At 34.1% G+C, this 27,990-nt stretch overlaps 1 protein-coding gene across 1 annotated transcript in view; it reads left to right on the top strand.

Annotated features, from left to right (window-relative positions):
- The first annotated feature begins 7,004 nt into the window (after positions 1-7,004).
- LOC143187503 (uncharacterized) overlaps positions 7,005-27,990 on the top strand; it is a 124,532-nt gene continuing 103,546 nt past the window's right edge. The window contains exons 1-2 of the mRNA XM_076391716.1: positions 7,005-7,229; positions 12,122-12,263. Of these exons, the coding sequence (XP_076247831.1) occupies positions 7,005-7,229; positions 12,122-12,263 (367 nt within the window). The remainder of the gene's footprint in view (positions 7,230-12,121; positions 12,264-27,990) is intronic.

Here is a 27,990-nt window from a genome sequence, read left to right as displayed (position 1 = left end):
ATATCCGTATATTTTTTCGATGTCAAATTTCAGCATTATTAATATTATTGCTTGTTATATATCTAAACAACTGCGTGGATTAAGTAATTAAAGTATGTCTTTTTACTATTTATAATGAGTGTTGTAATACAATTGTATTGTTAGATCAAGGGTATACAGTGATAAATTCAGGAGCACTATAGCGTTCTAATACTGGTATTAATGCGAGTTATTGTATGTTGTGCATATATTCATAATCCATTATATTTACATTTTCCACAAACAAAGTTAATAGTTCGGTTTAAGGTAAACTTTCTTTAATTATGAAGATTAATTTAAGCTAAAAAGTAATATTAGTTTTATTAAATAATTAATATTATCGTTAAATTGATCGCTATCATCTATTTCATGCTTCAGTATTATGTATAGTATGTAAAGTACATTACAATTTTTTGGTATCAAACTTTGTCAGTATATTCTATGGGTTTAAATAAGAAAAAATATCATAAACATAAGTCGTTTAACACTTCATTAAAAAGTTATGACAACAATATGAAATATCAAGGGAAGAGTAACAACTCGTAATTAATGCGATACAGTGTAGGAATAAATCAGCAATATTTATATTTAATCTATTTATGTGAACTGTGTTTGTTGTATGACGTTGTCAGACCCATTAATAAATAGTTGAACTTCATATCTAAATTCCATAATTATTTACAAATGAAGTCTATATATATATTCACTTTATCTACGTTCTTTACAATGGGAATGCTCTTACTGCTGTAAAAGAGCATCAATAGAGACAGAAAAGTATTGTGCGGTAAGGTACTTATGTAAATATCACGATACTTAATGTTTTCTTTGTTCCTTTGTTTGCTTTTTTAATATCACTTTTTAATGAACCGTTAAATCACTCATATATACATAACATTTTTTTTGTTATTTAAGCCTATATAAAATAATAAAAAAATTTGGCACTTATAATACATGCATTTAAATGTAGTAAAAAGTATAACTTTCCATATTGACCTATAGATGATAGTATAACGAAACATAGTAGATACACTGAGCTCAAACGATTATGTCTGTACTGCGACATTCTCTGTCTCTTTCTAACACGGGACTCATTAAATTAGAGAAAAAAAGATAGTGTCGGTGCGATCAAAATTGTTGAGTTGTTCGTATATTATTCAGTGGATCATTTTATTATTGAACATCTGTATATCTAACAAGAAAGAAAACAATTCTTTAAATGAATTAAGTACTACTTAATTCTAACATTGAAAACAATGTTGAATTCCAAAGTTACATTTACTAAAAGTAGTAAATTTGAAATACGATATAATAGTAGTAAAACTAGGTTGCTGAGCTGTTAACCATCTTAAACACCTAATGAATCTATAACTTTGATCAACAAAAAGAGCCTTCGATGAGTGCCTGTGTAGAAAACTTTACATCAGTCAAATGTAGTTCTTGTAAATGATTAAAATAAAATTCGGTAGATACATGCAAAGTTCATTTGGTTCATAAGTGAAAGGCCCCGAGTTCCCGTATTTTTTCCAACTATTACGTTAAACATTTTAATTCTATTATACATATTTTACGAATGTTTTACTTATATTTGATGTGTATACTTATTTATATATTATTAACTTATTAACTATTTAAACATAATACGTATAGCTTTTTTGTTGAGAATAATAATTATACGCGATTCACGGTATCAGTTGTTTCCGGTTATGGAGAACTTATTTTTCTGTTTCCTGTTTGGTATGTGGCGCCGCGGTGCGGAGGCGTTGGTGTGCTTGTGCGGACGCTATGTCGAACGGAGACTCAAATGTATACGCGTAGCGAAATTTATTTTGTAACGTTGTGTTCCTTTTCACAATATAAGCTTTATAATACCAGATTCGTATAATGTCGTCACTCACGACATTCAAGTTTCTTTTTGTTCTCTCGCACTTATAATATACAGATGCAAAGGAGTAAAAGGTGTATTTATTGTGCTACCACTTGTGGTAAAACGACTCTCCCATTCCTATGAAAACTCAACATTTTTAACTGCATATTATTATAATTATAAACGCATAATGACTCAATAGTTATAATATTGTAAAATGTATGATAAGATATGCTGTAGTATATTGTAAGATGGATGTGACGTTTAATTTAGAATTTGAATATATTTTCAATATATTTTCAATATATTGTTACGAGACGGGAGGCGAGCAGCGCGAGAGACCGTCGAAGATAGGTATAATTCCAAAGAATATAGTGGTTGATGTGTTGGTTGGTACACGGACGAAACTGATGCGAGATCAGTGAGCCGTTAGGATTATTGTAGACGAGGACGGACCTGATGTAAAATCAGGTAGCCTCTGAGGATAGGTGTGCTTGCGGACGAAACTGATCGATGATCAGTGAGCCGCAGGAGAGTGAGTTTGTGAACGTACCTGATGCGAAATCAGGGAGTCACTAGGATCAGTTTTACAGACGAACTCAAATTAAATTGAGGTGCTGTTAAGGAGGTTGGCGAATTCGAACAGACGAGCCTGATGCGAAATCAGGGTGCTGTAAGGAAGTTGGATAATGTACAGACGAACCTGGTATCAGGTAGCTGTAGGAAGTAGACGAAACTGATGTAAAAATCAGTTAGCTACAGGATAGGTTAGCTTTCGTGGACGAACTCGAATAAATCGAGGAGCCACTAGGTTGAATGCAGTTTCTTTGGAAGTAAGGGTAAGCGGACGAAACTGATGTAATATCAGAGAGCCGCAGGAGATGTTAGTGAGCCTCGTAACTTTTTAAATTATTAATTGATACAACTTGAGCGGTTAAGCTGTATCGTGGTGGATCTGTCAACTTCGAATGGGATCGCTTAAGGTAGTTATAGGTTTGTAAGCAATCTACGCAAAATTACAATGAATACTTAAATATATTCTAAATCAGTCTTTACGTACAAGTGTACAGTGTAGTGTTGTCGCGTAAAGTGTATGATTTTAATGCACGGTGTTAACGCACTGGCGATGCGGGGACTTACAGAGTGGTCGTAGGAATTGCCAGATAAAATTTATGCCGACTCGCGGATTCTATGAGGTTAACTGTAGACTCGAAAGGGAACTTTAGCCCGATCTAACTGGATAGCAACCAACTCTGACGAACTTGACTATCAACGTGACGGTACTGTTCTGAACCCGTTAGGGCTAAAATCTCTGAGTTTATATAGGCCGAAAAATGAGTGGGGGTTCGTTAGAAATTTCCATATAAGGAAATTTCTCACGGTTGGTACAGCGTCGTGGTTGCTACCCAGCTGCTCGGAGTCGCGCTTACATTAAGATAACGGAAAAAAACGAGAGTGCTAGGGCGTTTTCTCTTAACAGGCAGAGACTTGAATATTTGGGAGAGTAGACGGAAAATATTCTCCGTACGTAACAATATATATATTGAATATATATATAATTTCAATATATATATTTTTTTTAAGCCAAACAATTGTATCTGAAATATACTTAATTAAAATTATTGAAGCGTATCAAATAAAGGTTGCAGAAAATGGGGGAACTCCAGCGAGCCTTAGTATTCAAAGACTTGGTGTTCAAAATGGTATTCAAAACCGTCTACTTATGAATTAAGCGAATTTGACGTTTAAAAAAACTTTTACTTCTTATTTGAAGTACAAAAAAATATGGTCTAAAAAATAAAAGATGGTCATTGCAAGTATAGCACAAAGTAAGAATAACAAAATATAAGAATTCGTATTGATATTATGTCGCTTAATTATGTAGATTTATGTATTGAGTTTTAGTGACTACGATTTCAATTTACAACCCCTTTATATATAACCACATACTCCACCTTTTTATCAAATTGTTATATTGATTGAAATTGTTATCAAATATTTATATGTGTGCTAGGTACACATGATCAATAATTTCGTCGGTTTAACTAAAAGCCGATTAGTGACTAAACACAATTTTGTATATCGATTACCTTCTGATCTATTAGATAGGAAAAAAAGTGTTCAGTCTACAATTGGCTGTTAGTTAAATCGACAAAATTGTCGATCGTATACACTTAGGCCTTATCTGAAGTCTTCTTTTAACAAAAAAGGTTCCCTGTCATAAAACGTAGAATGCGCACGAATTTTACGTACTTGTTAATTATGCGGAAGTAATTATTTTGTGAATACTACGGATGCATATATAATACAAGGTATTGAGGTTGAAAACTGTAAATAAAATTTAATCGAATAAAATAAAAATAATATTAATAATAAATAGAGGGGAAGGTTGCCGAAATTGTGCCACTAAAACATTTTTCACTGTAGACTAGTAATAAAATATTTGTAGTATTTAAGAGATACCGTAAAAAAATGTTATCATTTATACCTACAATATAATATATTTGATTTTTTCAAAATATAATATAAAAAGTTGGGCAAGTAGTTTTTTATAACTGTGACATCAGTCTACTCAAAGCAACCGGTTTCCTAGGATGAACCTCAGGTTTCCTAAATTGAACCACTGTTTAAAATGTAAAAATGACTAAATTTTCTTAACAAGATTAAAAAATATATTACATAGATGTTAGCACACTTAATTTGTAAAATCTTACAGTAAAAGTCAACAATCTAAGTAATAATATTTTTTTTAATTTCATATCTACTTCTATATTCGGTATGTAAACACAAGTGTACTTTATGCACTTTATCATATTTTCTTTCTTAATTTCTTCACATACGGTACAAAACCACTCAGAATCCATTTTCTGCTTTTTAAAATAATACTGCTTCTGTAACGTTTCACCATTGCTTATATTGAACTGGTCCAAAGTAAGCAACTACTTTTGATCCATTCTAGACAACTTGACCGAATAATTAAAAATATTTTACCTAACCTTAATTTAAAAAATGAAGATAGTAAATTCTAGACGAATAGATGTAAGTAAATTGTAGATAATAGACTTACTAAATATATAGTTGAAAATTATGCAATGAATGTAAAAAAGATTGAGAGTTTGTAGTTAGATGGTAAAATGTTAGATTTTCAGTTGTTAAAAAAGACTGCATTTGTTTACTTAAACATTAAGTGGTGATGTATGTTAGTAACTATAACATTATTTAACTCAGACAATTTCATGTATAACAGGCAATTTTTGAATATCCCTAAATTAAATTATTGACAGTTCTTCATTATTTGCTCATGTTGTTGCAGTTATTTTGTAATGAAAACATAATACAGCTTTAGTGCTTTTAAAAATATTACAAAACAAAAGTTGCGAAAAAATTCTTATTTCCGTAGAAGCGCTCATTTGTTTAACTTGGTCAAAAACTGTATTGGGGTAATATCTAACATGCTTTCCTTAAAACCAAGTGGCTCGGTTTAAAAAAAAAGTTTAAGATGTACTTTTTATTAAAGCTTTACCTAAATAAAGTCTAAACTTTCATTCAAATAAAAACTGTCAAATATTTTTTCGTTTCTAAAACTCTATGAAAAGAATTGTACACATATTTTTTTATTAAACTTTACGTAGTTTTCACAGCGTAACATTTCATTCAACGAATGAATAAAGAAATGTTTTTCAGTGATGAGAAGAAGCAGTGAGGGAAGAAGGAGAAAAAGAAAAACTCTGAAAAACAAAGTAAAATGGAAGATGAACAGCTAAAGGAAGCAGAAGAGCGAGGACGAAGGTAAGGAGTCAGGGAGGCAGTCGGAGCTGGTTGGCAGATCGGCGGTACAGGCCTAAGAAGACGCAACACGACGAAAGAAAGAAATAAGAGACTTCAGGAGGCTGTTAGGTAGAAGAAATGGCGAGGAGCAGAGAGCGGCAGATAAAAGGATAGAGTAGGGCGTGGAAACGAGAAGCTGGTAAAGGCTAAAGGAGGACAGGTCTATCTGAGACAGTGGTAAGAAGGAGAAGGAAAGAGCATAAGGAGCGACAGGTGTCCAATCGCCCACGTGGGTTCTCTCCTTACGATGCTGTAGAGACGGCAGAAGGGTGAAGAAGACGACGATGACGACGAGGACGACGAGTCGGCTTCCTTGTGCTGGTGAAGCAGCCAATACTCGTTTTATACACCAAGTGCAATCACCACAGAATGAACATAGTGGGGCAAAGAGATCCATTGGCGTATACTACTTACATTTCTATAACTCATAAAATATATCACTAAATTTTTTTCCTTCATAAAATGAAGGTTACTCCATCTTCGTATTTCGAATTCAAAAAATTTGTAAAACTTAATGGGGAGAAATAATTAAAATGGTTAGTTAAAATTGGTTAAATAATTATATTTTTAGTAAAGAGAAGACAGATTCCATAAGAGAAGTAAGTAGAGTCAAAGTGTTGGAGACTACGTCTTTGAAAAAGTCCACGACGGACCATGTACTGTGAGTGGGAAAAGAGGTAAAGGAGGGGAAGACCTAGCCATTCGGTAGCAAATGCTGGTAACCCGTCGCAAGGTCAAGATCAGTCGGTTAATCCTATCCAGTCAGCCGAGGCCCTTGCACCTTGGAGGACGAACAACCCTCACGCACGAAACTGAAATTTTGCTTTATTATCCTGAAACATAGTTTCAATTTGTTACTCTTTTGAATTTTCAAAAAAAGGTCTATACTGTTCAATAATCAACTGCGCGAATGAAAGAATTGAAAACGGGAAGCTTTAAGTGTATTTTATTATCGCACTTGAATAGTTGTGGTACATCTTAATTAAATGGCCTGAAGATAAAATCGGATTATTTGAAAGTGAAAATAATTGAGCAAGTAAACATTGCTTTTCCTTCTAATCAATTGTGACAGTTAAATTTAATAATTTTCAGTTTCGTTATTTGAAAGCCTATACCCGTTCGTAGAATTTAGCAAAACTATTTGAATTAATTGTATATTTAACAAAAATAAAAATAGAGTTCGTGTAATATCAAGAATTCATTTCTTCGACCGTGTTTTGTTAAGAAGTGTTACAGTGAAAATTTGAAGCAATAATTGTGACTTTTCCAAATATACCTCTACGGTGTTTTTGTTATGGAAACCTGCGTTTTGATACCTAAAGAATTTTCTTTAGTACTTGCTAATGATCGTTCTACATGTAAGAGTCTTTTCAAGGATGATTCGGGAAGTTTAGTCACAGACGTTAGAATATCGGTATGGTCGAATGTACTTATTCCATCAGGGACATTGGTTTATCCATTTCAAGGATCCATTCGATTTGATAAGATCGATCTCTATTCTCTTCTCGACGACAATGATGTAAGTAATCATTCTGTTATGAATGTACATTTGCATATGATTTTATGTGTTTAAAAACGTTACAGAGTATTGAACACTGTTGCACAAAAATTTCTTAGTTATGTTTCTTTTACTCTTTGTATTATACGTGTGCAACTAAAAAAGATAAATGCCACTTATAAATTGTGAAGCATTACAAACGGCAGGAATCAGATAAATCTATGGTAAATTCTTAACTTAACATTAATATTTCGGTTTTGTTCTTAATTTCATATGGTTATTTTAATAATATCATTAAGTATATATTTGTATTCCAGAGTCGTACAGTGATTCGCATTAATGTGCAAACACTGTCATTCCGATTTTTAAGCTCTATATTTTGAACAACTATAGAGGGTGACATGCAACTAAAAGAAAAATTTTGATTCTTTTTATAAAGGCATCGTTATATTTGTAAAGCACTATTCTACTTTTATTTTAAATGAAACTCAACCCGTTTTTTCCATAGATCCTTTTCATAGAGTTATTTTACATATGAAAGGTATAAGACAAGATCATTGGAAACACAATACCTTAGGAAATATTCCATTTTTTGCACAATTATTGTATTAGCATTCGATCATCATGCGTCTATTGTATTTACTGACATCCTACATATTTAGACACGCAAATAGTTTATCATAATTGTCCTATTCTTAGATACCGTTTAAATTGCTTAGCTTTTAAATATACATTTCATTCAATTTCGAGAGGTGTATTGTATTTAGAAAGAACAGCGTTTCTGAATGACTAAAATGTAGGTAGATACAAAGTTGTACAAAGCAAATCGTACAAAATGAAGATATTAATTTACAAGTATTAGCATATGCGAATATCAGTATTTCTAGTCCAACATGACAAATAGCAACAAAGTATGCTATCGATTGGAGGTCAGTCTAATTTTGAAGCTGTACAAATTTCATCCTTATTATCTGTCTCATACAACAGAGCTTACACGCAGAAGTTTTAACGATACTTTTATCAATTTCTTTTAAGACATACTAACAAGAAAGAATATGCAGAAAAATTATAGAGAAAGCCCATATCCTAGAAGAAATAGTTAAGATATAGCGTTAATGTGTGGTGCGAAAATCTTGATAGACTCTTCGATCTGTACTTTCCCACTATGTAATATGTACTATTCGTGTCCTATGAAAAGTCCTCTGAAATGCGTTAAATGCAATGCATTCCGGTGGACTTCTCATGGGACATGGATATTACCTACTTTACGATGAACAATATTGGCATTTTTTGGAAGTTGCACTGCTAAATCTGTTAGGTGTTATTCCATTACAGTATGAATGCTATTTAAAACACTTTAAGAAAATCGAGCACAGATTTACAAAACCCACACTATAATTAGATATTTAACAGAAGCCGATGTCGAAAAATCATTTGGTATAATTCAATCACGTTCATAAGGTCATTACTTTCACTTACTTTGAATCCCCTTGATTTTTTCTTACGAAATTTTTTTAAAAATAAAGTGTATCTACAACCTTTTATTTCAATAAACATCTCCAGAAAAAAAATTAACAGTCATTGTTTAAATGCGAATACTGAACAGATACCTAAAAAATATTGCACCCCTGCCACGAAAATGACATAACTCAGAGAAATATATTTTTCAGGAGAAGCAAGAAACTATTTATGAGCAATGAACAAAATTAATTACAGGACAAAACAATATTCTTTGAAGAACTAAATTTTAGGTATTAAAACCTGGTCAAATTTATGTTTGTCTTTTTTATTCATGTCTTGATAATCGCCCTTTTAATCCGTTTGTTAGTTTCGAACGATTTTTAAGATTTTCTAATCCACGTACAACTAAATAATTTCAAAATTGCTCTGTTGTTTTCGAAGTTCAAGTTACTCCAATTCTTAACAATCGATTGAAGTGTATTCACAAAATTTGTTCATGGTCTTAACTCAAAAATATTTAGTGAACTGTGTCGCTTTTCTTGCGTCTGGGCGATATGTATAATGAAAAATGTAAAGAAATGTTTAAAATGTAACTATGAACTGTCTGAGTTACTTGCTTAAAGTTTTCGAAAGAAAATAAAATATCTCATGAAGTATTGTGTTTTCAATTACCTTACCTTGTACCTTTAATATATAGAATAACACAAGAAATCAGATTATGTAAAAAAAATTGTGATTATGTAGAAAAAAGGTGCAAGTGCACTGATAGATCATACTGCTGATTAAACAATGCAAAATCTTAGCCTATGTTTCTAATTTCACTTGAAGAACTACAATTCAACCCAGTTATCAAAATTATTCTGCATTCTGTATCGTGTATGAGTATTAATTGGTGAAGTATTTGTTTGTGGGACGATACAATTTTATTTTGTATCTCATAATATAGTTCAGAATAATCGTTACAAAGATTGTATTTTCACTTTTTGTGAGTTTTCTAACGTTTTTATGATCATGTTCAATTTTTTTGTAGATGAAGTTAACAATTTTTCACAGCTATATTTTATCAGCTGTTGAAACAAATTCAACAAATGTTATAATTTTTTAAGTATATTGAAAAAGTAATGCAAAACATATGCTTTACCTTAGTTGAAATGATGCACAGTATTTCAACTAAGAAAGAAAAAATTTGAAATATATAATTCACAAATTGACATACTTTAAAATGTTAGCAGAAATATAAAGTGTTAATGCCATACTACTTAAACTTTCACTTAATCCTTGTTCAGACTAGTCAAGTTATTGGAATTCAAGTAGCTCGAATGTAATTGATTTAAAGCAACTTGACCAATGTGAACTTGTTATTTTACTTGACTTTTAAGATCCCCTCAAGTTTCTATTTCATCTAGGCACGTTTAGATCGGTCAAATTAGTTGAATTCAAATGGCTTGAATCCAAATGGTTCGGGGCAATTTGACCAATGTGAACGTATTATATTGCTTGACTTGAAATATTCTTTCAAGCTTCAAGTAAAGTTGACGTTCTTTTAACTTTTTCTTGTCTTGCAAAATACACATTAATTGATGTATACCATGATCATTATTGTGCCATACAGGGCAAACATTAAGTGAATCCACAAACGTGTGAACGTCAAGAAATCTGTTAAAAGTGAATGTCCCGTTTGGAAGATACATAACCAAATAATGAGCATGCACCGCCTTTTTCGACGCCATTTTTATTATGTTTGTATAACAGCTTGAATTCAAGTTATTTTTGAATTGAAACCACTTGAATCCAAGCAACATGACCTGTGTGAACACAAACTTGACATCAAGCTACTTGAATACAAGAGGCTTGAATTCAAGTAACCTGACTAGTTTAAATGAGACTTCAGAATAGTTATGTATTTTATACTTTTAATTGGTGGATCTTTAACCATTTTTGCTGTTATCAGGTCCTACCCAAGAGTTTTGTGGTTATTTAGATTGCGAATTAGAGCCTCTATTTCTTTTTTTTTTAATTGGTTGATGCAGAGTGGTACTATTTTTAAAATTGTTGCTTTTTTCTTGTAAGTAATCTCGTCGGTAGACTTCTTAAAGTAAGTGATCAATTTTGACAGATTAATGGTAACTTCTACTAATTATTTATACGAACAGTTTTTAAGTTCAAAGTGAATTCGAGAGAACATAACAGAATGTACAATACTCTCAACTTAAATAAAAGTAGTCTGTATAGAATGTTGAATTTAAAAAACTTAAAAATAGACATTATTTCAAAAGGCATAATATCTTCCGACAAAAAGACGCAAGGTACATGCATATAGAATCACAATAGTTGGAAAATATCAGGGAGAAATAATATTAATTTTTTAAAGTGACTTATCGCATTATAACAAAATATAACAAAATTATACAAGTTAAGAAGCAGGTATAAAAATTTTTTAAATTATTTAATGATGAATGAATCGAGTGTGCAATCATCAGATAAAAGCGCTGGTTTTTATTCTGTTTTCCATTGTGACTTATTGTACTATATGATTGACTTTTGAAATAATTTAAAGAGAAAATATTGAGCAAGTGCAAAACCATGATTTTTGTTCCTTGGGAAAAGGTTACAAAAAGGGTCATTTTTAATATATTTTCTATAACAAACTAAAGAAGATGACAATTTATGGCTTTCGGCATTTTATTATGTATCTTTTGTGTCCCACTAGTTCGAAAAATGATGATAGGAGAAAAACGTGTTTAATATTATGCCGCTGATGGGGTAACTGCTACTTAAAAGCCGATACAGGGTGTCCGGCCTGAAACAAGCTACCTAAACATCCCGTTTGCTTTTGACGACGCGATATCCATTCATGGATCACTCTGAATGATTTTGAAAAAGGAATACAATGGGAGAAAAATTTCTTTACAAATGATTCTTTTTAGGTTTTTTTCAAGGTCATTGGTGTTGTTATAAAAAAAAACGTGTATTTTTTCTATTGGAGCTTATGTCAGATGAATAAATACATTCAACAATGTTGATAGCATGACCTTCAAATGATCTTGAATACCAAATTTTATGAAGTTGTAAAATAATGTAAGGATTGCATGTAAACTTACTGTTTATGTTACAAATGCGTAAAATTGTTTGTCGATAGCGATAATATTGACATAAACAAATGTTGTGTACACGAACCGATATTTCGATTGGAAAAAAACTTAAAAAATGTCATTCGTGAAAAAAGTTGTTCTTCCATAATACTTCTCTTTCAAAATCTTCAGAATGATTCATGAACGGTTATCGCATCGTTAAAAACAAGCGAAATATTTAAGTGGCCTGCTTCAGGCTGAATACCACCATGCATAACGTATGTTATATATACGACGAAAAGATTTTACGAAACAATAACAGAAAGAACTGACAATGAGACTATCCTGATCGTCTAAATATGAACTTATCATAAATTTCAGATCAGACGTGAATATGGCTGCTACGATGAGGTATTTCATTCAAATTATAGTCTGAACAAACGTCAATGCAACTGGATAAGATTTCTTCGTATAGTTGAATCTTACGACGAGCAAGTTAACCTGATTGGTACTAAAGTAAAAGGTAAGTTAATATTATAATAGTTATTTATGTACATATATATATATGGCTGATTCTACAGAAATAAGAATTTTTTGAAGCTTTCACTTTTTAGCACTCTTCAAAACATTAAGTTTCATTACATGTTCATCACACAGAAACAGTAACAGCAACTACATAAGCAGACAATGAAGAACTATCAATAATTCAATTTATTAATATTGAAAAATTAGCTTTCGTACGTGAAAGCCTCACGATCAGTTCACTCTTGTCTCATAATTAAAACTTGATTCTACAACTTATAGGGGAGATTAGGATAAGATGGTCAGTGATACTTTTTATTTCTATTTATAACACAGGCCGATTTTCCTTGGTGAGCCCAAGTTTTAAAAAAGATACATTTTTCAAGGACTTAATTTTATCTTTTGTACAAGTGCAGAAAGAATATCACACAGTGTTTTAAAAAAAATTTGATTTGTCAATTTTATTTTGATATTGTTTATCCACATCATTTATATGGGGTAAGATGGTGCATTTATCATCTTACAATAATGGTATATTCGCTTTACTATTTACATATTTTACAGTTATCTCTTACAGTGTCACAAAATTATATTGATGAACCTGTTGATGTGTGACGCCCTCACCGATTTTGATGACCTTCAAGTATGTTATAAAAGACAACATTCTGAACAACTGTTTCTTATGCATATACTAGGCGGTCGGCTTTAATTTCCAAGATATTCGTGAAAAATCGCCGCTACTACCGCACTGAATTTCGTCTTCACGTATAAGTGCGTGACAACGTATGCTTTTGATTTTTTAATACAAATTTTCGTTCATCAATACGTATTTAACATGTACATATATTTGAATTCTCTTCTACTCTTTTCTTTGTGTTTTATTGAGAAATTTCCATTGCCTAGACGCAGCGTCAAATACGCGCAACGCAACATCTTTGTATATATGTGATTTACTACATTTGTTTTCTCATGTGTTGTGTGTGGTTGTGTGTGGTTGTGTGTGTTGAATGCAGCGGCTGGCCGCAATATCAGACGCATTATTTCAATTCTCTATGAAATCTATACATGCATGTATGTGTATGTACATGTAATATGTACAAACTTATTTTATAGAAAAATTCAAATATATTCTTTAGATATCTATTTATGAATGAAAATTTGTACAAAAGAACTACAGTATTTGTGAAATAATGTATTACGAGTGGAGTTCGTCCTGCGCTTGATACTTACAGTTTGTTACGGGCTGGCTAGACCACTCGTGACTCGTGAGTTGTATTTTACGAGTTAATAAACTCGCACTCTTTAGAAGTGACTAACCGAGTAATTACTGTATCTTAACAATCACTAATAATGAGATTATGCAGAATAGTAGTGTGGTCGCGATAGCGAAGCGGTCTATAGATAGAAGAACATCTCGGACACAATGTGAGAATATCTATTATATTTATTAATTAATTATCCAGGAGGATAATGATAAATGGGTTAGGAAATTATCTAGTCCTGTATAGACCCCGCTACACATGATTACTTCTTAAGAGATGGAGGTTTAGTATTATATTGTACTTGAACAAATAAATTATGGAACCCAATATATACATGTAAATAACAAAAATAACAAAAATATATATTCTCGAGATTTAGTAAATCTTGAAATTAATTTAACAAAACAAGAAGAAAGTGTAAAAGGAAACATAGTATTAGAAAGATGAGCGAAAAGAAAGAAAAGCACAATATTCAATACAAACAAAAAAGAAGATATATATAATAATGCACTTGGTCTCGTATGCTTCCATACCTTATTGTGGCTACAAGACATTCAGGAAGATTCCAAATGCCTCGCGACGTTAATGGCCTTCCAGTCATACGAACACAAAAGGCGAGCACATGTATCCCACATTATAGTAAATTCAAATGCAATGCTAATAATAAAATAAATAATATTCAAATGATATAAGCGATTTACAATTGAAGATATTAACAATGCAATTCTCTATTAGAGCCAAAATTAAGTCAAAATCAAGAAACAGAACCATGTCGTCAATTCCCCATTAATGCCAATATCCAATCAAAATCTATAAAAAGAATGTGGAATCCCGGTCGTCGATCCATGTATATATTGCCCGATTACACCTAGAATAACAATAAAAAGAGAAAAAGAATCACATGCAACGATTTTAGAACTATCACAAAATAAATTACACCATAAACTGGATTATGCGTTTTAGATTGTTTAATGTCAGTTAATGAGTCCATTCACTCCCATTTGAAATAATAGATTAATTTAATGAAATAATAAATTAAGAAAAAGGAGGAAGGAAAAATTAAAGTAGTTTAACCCACAGGCTCTCGTCACGCACTTCGCGTTTGTCAAGAGAAAATGATCGATAGCGAAAACTAGACATAGATCATCTGCCGCATCGATGCAAGATCCTAGCAAATCACGCGAGATAATGTCACGAAAGCCGTCGTGCTGGTTAATTCGTATTTAATGTGTTGTGTGTGTTCTCTCTCTGTATCTCAGCTCTTGATTTTACAATTATTCATGTGTCTACAGATTTTGCACTTGCCATTGCTTATTAGAATTTTCGGCAGCTAATCGCACTTAGGTTTTCGTCATTTTCGAAAACATTTGTTACTATGCTTACCATGAGGCATCGCCGCGCACGCGGTCATCGTGTCACGTGCTGTTTACAGTTTTTATGCAAGCTACAAATTTGAACGCCGAAAGATTCTCATCTCAACCTTCCCAGCACATCGACACGTTACAATTCATTTCCTGAAATCAGCTATGGCCGTCTCTATTAAAGCAAAATACAGGTACATTTAGCTAACATGAACAATCCGCAACAGATGTTACGGAATATTGCAGGTAACGACATGTATGGCTTGTGACAAGATCCATAATCGCACGCATCTTGACTACATTTATCCGGTCTCATGGGAACCCGCATTTTTGGAATGTCAGAATACACACTCTTTGTTTGACAGGTGTTATCGGTCCATTCTTGAGGCTTCGAAAAAATACACAAACACACCCACTCATGCTCTCACACACACATTAATAAGCGACGCAGACTTTTGACGACTCAAAGGAGAGAGCAGGTAATGAATCAAACAAAATTTCGAATTTAGAACGTCAAAGGCTTGGTGTATGCCCGATCAGGAGTTTCCAAAATTGAAACAGTGTTGTGACACATATCCGCCGACGTAATGGCCAAAATGAGGACAATGCTAGAAATTTTCCTGTTCGGAACGTAACAAATACTGTGTACAATTTAAATGTTTTAAAAACGGTAAAAAGTCGTCTCCATACTGACAAGGGAACTACCCGAAGTGATAATCTCCGATTTTGATGAAATTTTGTAGGTTGGTAAAGAAGCCAAAAATATTCGACACATATTTTTTTATATCGGCTATATTCGATGTTAAAGGGGTGAAAACAGCCCCCAAAGTCGGGGGTGGAAAACATATTTGGTCTCCTATCTCGAAAACTATTAGCTATAGAAAAAAAGTGTAAATTGGGCGATTACGTATTTTTTAGCAACGAATCCATTTGCATAAATAGTTTTTAAAAATACCTATTTGTTTAAACAATATATTCAAAAATGTCATATTTTTGTTAATTTTTCAGGTAAAATGTTAATCAATTTTCTCGCAAATTTATGTGTAGATACTATATATCAAAATGCAAGATACGGATATTTTGGAATTATGAATTTTTGCCTTATAAACAAAATAATTACATTCACAGTTTATCCGTGTTTTCTGTGGAAACGAGCACTGAAACGAATTATTCCAGGAAAATTGTATGATGTTTTCACCATTATGTTGTAATATATGTTGTAAATATTTCATTAAAACGTTAGAAACCAATGCACAGCTGATGATGATCAGCGCGAGCGCGGCGAAAAACTGTTGGCTGAAGCAAAAATTATAAACTTATTTGCACTGCTGTTTACATTAGCTTGAAAGGCTCCTATTATTTCTTGAATTGTTCAGATTTCTATCGCAGCTGAACTAATCGGAGCAAGTAACTGTCATAAAAAGGATAGAAGGCTTAAAGCGTCAGTTATCTGTAACACGCTCAAGACCTTAAGCCTACAAGTATGAGGGCAATTGGACCATAATCAAAGGCTAAATTTGTTTGGGCCTAATATCGTTTACGTTTGTAAAAATCTCTGAGGAGGACTGATTTCATTTTGGGATTTTTCAGTATGAGCGGTGTTATTTCTTAGCTTGTTTATTTCTCATTTATGAAGGTGGAAGGCCCAAATTACTCACTACGCCCTCCCTACTTCAACCATTTTTGACGTATAAAAATATACACTATGAATCCGTTTTCCACATTTCCTTGTTGGACTTCTTTTAATGAACTATTTACAACATATATTACTACATAATGGTGAAAACATCATACAAATATATAATTTTCCTGGAATAATTCGTTTCAGGGCTCGTTTCCACAGAAAACACGGATAAACTGTGAATGTAATTATTTTGTTTATAAGGCAAAAATTCATAATTCCAAAATATCCGTATCTTGCATTTTGATATATAGTATCTACACATAAATTTGCGAGAAAATTGATTAACATTTTACCGGAAAAATTAACAAAAATATGACATTTTTCAATATATTGTTTAAAAAAATAGGTATTTTTAAAAACTATTTATGCAGATGGATTTGTTACTGAGAAATACGTAATCGTCCAATTTACACTTTTTTTCTATACCTAATAGTTTTCGAGATAGGAGACCAAATATGTCCCCCCCCCCCCCCCCCCCCCCCGACTTTGGGGGCTGTTTTCACCCCTTTATAAAAAAATATGTGTGGAATATTTTTGGTTTCTCTACCAACCTACAAAGTTGCATCAACATTGGAGATTATCACTTCGGGTAGTTCCCTTGTGAGTAACATACGCAAGATCTATTATTTAGAAAGAAATCATTATCCGCAGCTACTCAACTGCTTTCATTGAGAATACTATTATTAATTTCCAAAGATATGTGTATAAACTTGATATAGTTGTTCATAAGAAAATACCCGTAGAGATATTCCACAAAACGTTATCATTTATGGATTCATCCTTCAAAATTTCTTTAACATCCCCCTGTGGGTTTCACCAATATCAGATTTACGAACAGGTAGTCACCTCGGGACGCGGAAGGTAGGGTCCCGAAAAATATGTACGTATTCATCACTTCACCTGAAATTCCGTACATACAACGGTGCAATTCAACATAATAGTTTTAGCAACAACCACCAAAAGTTTCAAGCAAATCGGATGAAAGTTTATTGAATTGTTGTTAGTTTTTAACACTTAGAGTGTAGATTATATAGCTACATTATTATCGCGATGAATATGGAACAAATGTTTTTTCAAATATTTAATCTAAATATTCTTAATTTTGCATAAAAATAAAATAATACGTATTGCTCATAATTTATTTGTTATAATGAGACTCAAAAAATTTGTGAGGTCTCACGCCTTTTGACGAGTATATCTGCCACTGACTCTATTTAACAAATCGAAAAATGAAAATGTTTAGACAAATGGAAATATCGTCTGCTGCCCGTGTCGCTGGCCGGCAACTTCAACAGTTGAATCTCAGCGTTTCAAGAGCGAGAGAGTATGGGTCACATTTGCCTTCTCTCTCAACTTTTCGCAGCTATCGAAGTGCCGAGCTTAGATATATGTGATTCGTGTAGTAGTATACATATGTAGTGGAGAGGGAAATTTTCCAAGTCGTGTTGCTAATTAGGAACCATAGAGTGATTTCATCTCTCCTTCGTTAGATAGTTACATGGCTATAGGTAATATTATTCCTGTAACGAAAACTATAACAATGGATACTGATCTGGTAATTTCGAAAAGTTATGGGTGTATTCTACCTCCTTAAATGGGCTTTTGTGTTTCATGTTCTGAAATATCAACTTCCGGAAAAACCACTGGTTTTCGAGCCCCCTCTGCGATTTTCGAGCACTGAATGTTGAAAACATATTGTGTTTTCACCACTGGCGCTCATAACGCCAGTAAATGAAAAAATATGCCTATCATATAACCCGTTATATAAGGTATCCTACTAAACTATCTTTTTTATTCATCTCTAGAATTTCAAGTAATAAGGGAAAATGCTATTTACAAGGGATGTATTGCTGCAAAAATCAAATATCAGAGTAGCAATATATTTATTCTAAATGAGGTGTTTAATTTTTTATAGCTAAATTCAGTGGAATAAGTAATTCCATATAAAAGTATTAAGGTACACCTACTTATTCCGAAATCCATCGCTTCTGAAATGTCAGTATTTATGCTATATTATGTAATAAAAATATGTATCAGATTAATTAGTACATTTATGAAATACGTAACAAGTATCAATAAATACATAAATACATAATAACTTCTCGCAATGAATACGAATGTGAAAATGTGTAGTAAAGAGAAATTATTGTATAAGAACTTTACGGGGAGAAACTTATGATGTAATATATCAAAAAGATTTTTCTTTTCTATATAATTTAAGGGTTTAACACGTTCGCGACGAGGCCTGAATTCACTGGCTGCACCGTGGGGCGGGCTTGTATGCGGGACATTTCTGTATGTACCACCGGTGGCTCATCCCGTCCCATGGGACAGACAAGAATGTACCACCGGTGGCACACCCCGTCGCGAACGTGTTAATACGTCAAGAATATGCTCCTCATTACACCTCTAACTCAAATTCGAAATATCTAATTTCGAAATATCTAATATCTATCTATTTGGTTTTTGCTGTCCGGTTTTCGTCGTGAAATTGAAAAATGAGTGCTAGCCGATTGTCGATCGGTGTAATGCTCATTTTCTACGCAGCCGGGCCGATTTTCTTTTGAATTGTCTCAATATATTTAATCCACATGGACGTGTAGAAAATGAGTGTTGTTAGAATCGCTGAATATAGGGATCTAACGGGGACCGATTGAGGCTGTATAGATCGGGTGTCGCAAAGAAAGTGTACACTGTCAATTTAATTTTCATGTGTCCTGAAAAGGACAGACCCTTTATTTTTTGAAATTATTCCCAAAGACCGAGGGTTCCCAAAAGGACGAAAAAGAGGGACGGTCCGAGGCTGATCCTGGACCGTTCCTGGTTCTTAAGGTGGCTGGCCCTCCTCCGTGCGACGACTCGATGACTCTTTGTATGATTCACCTCACCGACAACACAGTCCGAAGATTCAATAAGCCCTGAATCATCCCTCTGAGCAAAAGTAGCCCTTGGACCCAGCGCAAAAGGAGGGAAAACTTTCTTCAAAGCAGCGAAACTAATACAAGGCCCCAAACCTCTCTGTACAGAAGTAGATCAGTAAAAGATTTTCGTGTGGAAACATTCAAATTGTACGGAGTGACGTTTTATTTTACCCTTTGGGCGTGACATCCGTCTGTGCCGGTCAGCGACGCTAGCGTCTAGACAAAGGTAGGGTCGGCGAAGCCGAAACAGTTAGCTAACGAGTATTTCGAGCTGAACTGTGAGCTCCCGACCCCTGGTCTCAACGGCGAGTCTATGTGGAGGGGTGAGCAGTACCTTGCCGTAACGCTAAGGTAATGCAGTGAACTGTATAGCTGGTATAATATATAGATAAAGATGGTAGGCGAACGTACATAGAGGAGGGATCCTCCTTTTCTCTGTTTAACGTACCTTACAATAAGGCTTGCCTCGTACCAATCTGGGCTTTTGCTGAAATTCGCGAGCGTGAGACCCACTATAACTAGCGGCTGATAGCTTCGTGGCTGATAACGGCCAGAGGCTCTACCACACACCGTTCACCACAACGTGTACATCTATTCGTCACACGTGGGCTGCTGCTAAACGGGTGACAGATCGAGGGTAACGCAGAGGTACCGCACTTACGTCAACCCTCTCTGTTATACCCAATTATCAGTGCTCAACGACTAGCAAACTCTGGAAATCAGAGAAACCACCGATTCCAAGAGTACAGTTAGTCGCCAAAATTGTTACTGCATTGCGCTCTCGATACTCTATCGCACGTATCCCACGTGATAGCCGATCAGAGTAATTACACGAGTCGCAGTGGACAGACACTCAGCTTAGAAGGCGTTTCGAGTTCGAGAGTCTGGTGACCAAACTACTTAAATTCGTTAAACTTATCGAGTGATCGGTGCAAGACTGACTCTTGAGCTCGAGTCGCTCTGCGAAAGCGCGGAAAAAAAGCCGCTACGCGCGCTCGCCTATCATGGTCTGTCTGTGTCTATTGTTACGGTTTCTCTCTCTCTCTCTCTCTCTCTCTCTTTCAGGTTCCGATATCTCCATTCGACATCGGGCCTGAGATTCGAACAGCTGATCGAAATCGCTCACCTGTTCGAACGTCAACCGTAATACCTGAATAGCGAGTCATACTTCGAATGTATCGTGTCTGTTGTTGACGCAATTGAATCTCCTATAATTTTCTTTCCTATTCTTAAAATTCCAAATATGAATCTTTTTTTATCTGGATACAGAGTAAAAGGAATAGAAAGTAGATTTAAAAACAAAATTACGATTGAATAATGCAAAAATTGTACCTTTTATAATATTGTATTTATTTATTTGGAAGAAAATAGTTTTCTATTTTGATACAAAAAAGCCTGGTGCACGATAATGCTCGGTCTATAACCATTAATTTAATAGAAGGAGATGTAGAAGGAATTCCATGTTCGGCTCATACCATAAAACTGAGCAAAAAGGTTTAAGTTTAAACGGAATTGAAGAAGTACTGTATCAAACGTAATAGAATAGTAAGTCACTTCCGATATACTGCTTTGGCCACAAATGCTCTTGAAAAGAAACAGGTATGGTTAAACCTACAATGACTAAAACTAATCCAGAGTTGTCTAACTAAATGAAATTTCACATAAATGTGCAATTAGTTTGGTACTTTCGGACCGGAATCTAACAAAACTTGATGTGGCTGAAATATTGGAGATGGTGGAAAGTAATCAGACTCTCTTAGAGGGTATAGTTAGACTCCTAAAACCCATCGAAATAGCTACTGTCGTTCTGTATTTTGAAGATACTGTTATCATCTCAATAATTCGTTACTTGTTTTATTAATTTGTTATGCTATAACAACTTTCAAAACTGTAATCGCAGTAGATTTATCATTACGATTCCAGTTGGAGTGAAATTCCGATACAAGCACAATAAACGTTTGTAATTTAGCATCATTCCTGGATTTTCGGTACAAAAATTTAGAATTTAAACCAGAAAGATTCCGATATGAAATCCGTGAAACGTTACAAAGAATGTTGAACGATATGGCGGATGAAAATTATCGAAATACAGAAAAAAGAAGAAAACACGATAAATAATGAATTAAAACGAAAATAATGAAGAAATAAGAACAAGAACTAATGAGTTTGAAATGCAATTTTGGCCGAATCTCAAATTTGTCACAATCTAGATCATATCAGCTGGTGGCAAGCACGGTAATATATATTTCCAAAAATTTCACAAATAGCGAAAAAATATTTATGTATTCCAGCATCGTCCGCAAGTACGGAAAAAGTCTTTTCCACCACAGGAAATATAGTAACTTCGAAGAGGTCGTGCTTGTCATCAGATAATGTAAATTATCTGGATTTTTTGTATCAAAATAGAAAACTGTTTTCTTCCAAATAAATAAATACAATACTATAAAAGGTACAATTTTTGCATTATTCAATCTTACTCCTACTTTTGAATTTGCTCTCTGTTTCTTTTAATCAGTATTCACATAAAAAGAGTTTTATATTTGGGATTCTATGAATAGGAAAGAAAATTATTTAGTGCCTTTTTACATTGTCCGTTTTTCGTCGTAAAGTAGAAAAATGAATGTTAGTAGATTATTGAACGTATAATACTCATTTTCTACGCGCTCGTGTCGATTAGGTGTATTTAAAACAATTCAAAAGAAAATCGACACGACCGCGCGGAAAATGAGCATTATATCGATCGACAATCGGCTAGCATTCATTTTTCAATTTTAGAACGAAAATTGAACAGCGAAAACCAAATAATATAAAATTGGCTCTTCTAATGAGTATTTCGAGTACTTGGATGTCCGGATAATAAGAACTCTACTCTGGACTACTATGTGTCCTTCCCAGTACTGATTCGGCTACTTTTCTACGTCTAACTCCTACGATTCTGAGCGATCTCGGGCCGTGGTACGGGCAGTTACACAATCGATCATAGTTGCCTGACTCTGTTAACGAATGTCCTCACTTCCTCGGTCGATTTTTGAAAAACATTTGATAATTTTCCTAATGCTTCGTATACTGTTTTATGCGGTGCATATACACGCTAAGTCACCTAACATAGGCACCTCAAGTATCTTTGTTGGTTTTAAAGATACGTCAAATGTCCTAAGGATGAAATTGAATGGTTCATTGGAGCTCACACAATGTCAAATAAAGGTTTGTTTCTTTTTATCATTTTTTTTTTTTAGAGATGTCATGATCTTATCCATTTTTTTAAATGAAACCACCTCTTTTTAAATACCTACAATGATAGTCTGTTTCATGAGGAGTTCAGTGATTATTATTATTTAAGGTCATTCAAGGTCGCGGACAGGGTAAGGTATAAGATTTAAAATATGAAAACGGAATACGTGTGTTTCATAAATGTTTGAAATAATGGCCGTTTACGTCGATACAGTGCTGTAAATGAGCCCTGAAGGAGTGTTGAACTGTGACAAGTTTATCCGATGTGACATTTGCACATGCTGTGATGATACGCTGATGCAAATCTTCAACTGTTGCTGGAGCATTTGTGTACACAGTCTCTTTTAGCAGACCCCAGAAAAAGAAATCCAGTAGATTTAAGTCACACGAAAGTGCTGGTCATGAAACAGTTCCACCCCGTCCAATTCGTTCGGGATCCTAGAATCCAACGTTTCTCTTGCTACTCGTGCATAATGAGCAGGACAACCGCCATGTTAGTACCACATATGTAGTATGCTAGTTTTGTAAAGAGACAGCTTCCAACAAAATTGGCAGATCTTCTTGCAAAAATTGAGAATATTTTTGTCCTGTCATCGTTCCGGTAATGAAGTGTGGCCTAATTATGCTGTCGTTCAAAATACCACACTACTCATTTTTCCAAGTCTTACTCGTAATAAACGTATTTTGCTTGCATATTTTGAATCTATCATTTAACTTTCTCCTTGAGACATTTGACATATTTTGAAAAATAACAAAGATATTTGAGGTGCAAATGTTAGGTGACTCTTCCTGTATAACCCTTAAATGCTTGAATTAATTTACCCTACTAAACCGCATTCCGATAATTGATTAACGTGTATTGCCTGTTAATTTATTTCACAAGGACTTAACGAAAGTTTCTTCGTAATGTGACAGAATCATATCTCGAGCTTTTTCACAACCCCTAGCAAAGGAAAGAAAGTCCATGTTTGTTCCATCGTATTCCTGAACTGTATCCAATGCATCCTTGCACAATGTTATATAATATGTACTATTTATATTAATAGATGCGGGAAGAACATTTCCTTTTTCTTTTAAAATTTACTCACTGTGACTAAACAGAGTGTAACAAAAATGTCGCAGTTCCTTAAAAGGGGTGATTCAGGGAATGATTTGAAACAACTTTTTTCTTAGCGAAAATGTTCGATGAGGCTTCGTTAATGAGTTATTAACGAAAACCACCGGCCAATAAGAGCGCGAGTTTGCCGCCCGAGCGACCGCGGTAGCGTTGGATACGTGCTAGGTGCTACGGTTCTACTGCGAACAAGAAAGTCGGCATGCATCGAAAGAAATAGCATTAGTATGAAAACTGAAAGCGACATAACAAAGAGCTTTCCTTTGTTTATCACTCGAAGTGCAATATTAATTAAAATCGAGGAAAACTACGTACAACGTAAAAACACGAATACACAATTTTTTTGTTTAAGGAAAATCAAGAATAATAAATACACGATGTGATAGGACAAGGAATACGTAAATTTCCTATTCGCATAACGTATAAACGAAAAAGCAATGCAACAAAAAAATTAACGGAGAATTGAAGAATTAACGTTGAAGATAAAAACGTTGAAAGTAGTCTATGTTAGATTTAAAAAATAATAATCATTAATGAATTAAATGCAATTCACGTGCAGTTTGTTACTGTACCGATCCTGGTCATCGAAATGGTTTATGGTAGGGTAGAATTTTTCCAAAGAAGCTCCTTCTATCCCCTTTTCCTTTTTTCCAAAGAAGCTCCTTCTAATTACTGCATTTTTCTTCAAAAATTTAATCAACAGTTATCAAGACTAGTCACTAATTTTTTTAAATGCTTTGTATAATGTTCATTAAAAAGTGTTGGTTATTTTTAAGGTTTAATTTCTTTTGTCTTCTGGACTCGCGGAATACAATGACCGAAGTTACCGGCTTGGGTTAGATTTTTAGGGGGCGATTTCGAGTTAAATTTAGAAAAACTTAACTCAAGCCTGTAACTTCGACCACTGTAATTCCGGTCGTCAAAAGGATGTGTTATACTTTATTTTTGCACTTTACGGAATCTTTGAACTGAAACACTTTCCAGTTGGGTTTCGAGTTACCTACCTTAAGGGGGTACGATCAGATATGTCAGAGCGGCGATATTACCGACAAAATTAGGCAAAAACAGGGGTTTACGGCCTGACACTTTTCGTCCTTATATGAGATGATTTTAAACTGGGAATGGGTTCATTCGAAAGAAAACAGTTCAATGCAGCGCAGTCAACTCGCGATTTAACGAAATTCTACTGATATTTAATAATACGAGTGTTGTAAAGTAGAGCAAAAATCTACCATTGACAGGTATGGAAATTTAAGCATTTTTATGTAATTTAGAGAGTGTTTTGATCGAAATCGCGAGTTGACTGCGCTGCGTTGTACTTTTTTCTATCGAATGAACCCTTTCCCAGTTCAAAATGTTCTCATATAAGGACGAAAAGTGTCAGGCCGTAAAACCATACAACAGTATTGCTTTTGGCTGGGTTATCGATAAAACAGAGCAAAAAATGTGACAAATTTAGTTGAGCATTTGCAAACCAGGCGACGCCTAATTTGTAAGGCTGCCGATGTGGAATCGGAATCTGTGATACCCAAATTAACGATTCGAGTTACTGAAAATTTCCCCCTCCACTACACACACCACCTTAGGAGTCGCGTGTACGTGAGCTCGGCGCTTCGGGCCACTCCGGCCATATTCGAAAAGTCAAAAGAGAACGCAAGTGTAAAGTGAACCTTACTCTCTCGCTCTTTAAATACTGTCCAAGTTGCCGACAAACGACACAAACCGCGCGCGATATTTTCATTTGTCCAGACATATTTACGAAAGCCCGAGAAGACAAGAATACGGAGCCCGTCTTTTGCTATCATGCAGGTTCAAATCTGTGACTTTTTTATTTCATACATAATTTTTAGTAGCTTTTTAACTTTAGAATTCCTCGCTTCATATATTACTTCATTTATAAAATACTGTAGAAAATATAATTCATATTTTAGCCACACAGATAGCCATAAAACACAGTTGCATCGTTCTCATTTTTTTACAATCAGTCTTTTATGGAATGAAATAATAATTTGAGTCATAATAATATAAAATCAAATTTATATAAAGATTGGAATTGTATATTAAAATTACTTGTAGAATAAAAAAAAAGTTGCAGGTTTGAACGGGATCCGAACTCGATCAATGGTAAAGACATAGATGACAGGTATAGGATCCGTGCATCTTGACGTTCATCATTTCATTACGGTTACGAGGTGAGATTGTGAGATCCTATACACGTCTGATGTCACAGTTACATTGTGTATAATGAAGAAATAAATGCAGTAGATCACATGTATGTATATTCAAAACAGTCGTGTGCGTTTGGATACACCACCAGACATGCATAGGGAATTGAAATATCTCAATACCGTCGATTAGCTGTTGCGATTTCGAGTAACACTCGGTCATGTTCGGCTCATGTCGCATATCGCATCGCTCGCTCCTAACCTAGCGCGTTACCACTTATGTATACATACAGGGTGTCCCGAGTAACACACAAAAAAAAAACACACAAAATTAAAAAAGTGTTTACATGTCATTTGCATGGTATAAGGGGGAAAATTTATTGGCTATAACAAATTATCTTTTAGATTATTATTTTCAAAGATACGATAATCAAGTTTAGTTTTTTAAATAGAACTATATACTTTTTTTCAAATCATTTTGTAGTGCGTTTCAAGATAAATTTAACGACATAGAAATTATGTATCTGTTTTCAAATGGTTTTCGAGATATTGGATACGAAAATTTAGTGTTTTTCGGTACAGGAAAATCTGCTCGAGTAGAGAGCATCGCAGGAAATCTCGCCTACGCGTCAAGTGCCACATGCCATACATTGTTCCTTCAAACCAATACGGGAGGGTCTGCTGCAGGAACAGTAGGCCCAAATTCTGGAAATGGTTTTCCTGTGAACCTGACTATCATATCTTTGAAAATAATAATTTGAAAGATAATTTCATCTAGCCAATAGATTTTTTCCTGTATATGTGTAGATACAGTAATGTTGCCGACGAGAGCTGTTTCGTCTACACGGACGAGAGCCGCGGTCTATCCCCACTACCTCGTATGATGTGTGCCTCCGTGTAACCAATTCTTGGAACCATCGCGTACAAGCTCGATACCCCAGAACAAGGCGGCCATAAAAAACAAAGATAGCATTAAGGATTTAAATAGGAAAAATTGAAGTTTCTTATTCGCAAACAGATTTTCACGCACGTAACACCAGTAAATTCCTTGTGCTCTCCCGATGAAAATGATATTAAACACGACAGGATTCCGATTATTTATAACATACATAAAACTTGATTTATAGAAAGAAAGGTCACGTTCATTTACGTATACAGTAATGTTACAGACGAGAACCGTGCTCGGGTCTCGTAACGGCTCTTGTCGTGTGAACGAAACGGCCCTCGATCGTATTATTACTGTATTTAGAATCCAACGATCCTAATCCAGACCTAACTCAAAATATACATACACACATACATATATATATTAATATTTCTATTTAAAATTGGTTTGAGTTTCATTAGTATCTACTTATATATGTAAAATAATATATACTTGTATATTCTATATTCTATGTATATATATAGAAAGGATGAATAATATCTAGCGAAATAATAAATCGGAAAACGGACAAGTAAGCTCTTTCTACAAATTAAGTTATTAAGTATCTTTATTATAAATAATCGGAATCATGTCGTATGTGATATCATTTTCTTCGGAAGAGCACAAGGAATCGATTGGTGTTACTTACGTGAAAATCCGTTTGCAAATAAGAAACTTCAATTTTTCCTATTCTTAATCCCTAATGCTATACTTGTCTTTTGTAACGTCATTGATTTCGGGCATCGAGCTTGAGCATAGACGGTCGAGCGAAACCCTTTTTTTTTGCTTCTTCGGTCGTGCATCAATTATCTTGGCGACCGAGAGTAAAGGAAGCCAAATCGACTACCAGAGAAAGGCATCGACGTGGGCAAACAATGAATAATATGAATGCAGTGGTATTTAGAATGTGACACTTGTAAAAGTTATACACATACAAATAACATATGTCGTTTGATAAATACCACTACATTCACACGATTCAGTGTTATATTGTATCACAGAAAATATCTTAGCAATCGGAAACATCGCGCGTGGCTCGTGCCGCTTGCAGGGATTTGAACAGTT

The sequence above is a fragment of the Calliopsis andreniformis genome, unplaced genomic scaffold (genome assembly GCF_051401765.1).
Source record: "Calliopsis andreniformis isolate RMS-2024a unplaced genomic scaffold, iyCalAndr_principal scaffold0048, whole genome shotgun sequence".
Classification (NCBI taxonomy): domain Eukaryota; kingdom Metazoa; phylum Arthropoda; class Insecta; order Hymenoptera; family Andrenidae; genus Calliopsis; species Calliopsis andreniformis.
Note: the sequence above shows the minus strand (reverse complement) of the source record. Positions and strands in the feature narration are given on the sequence as shown.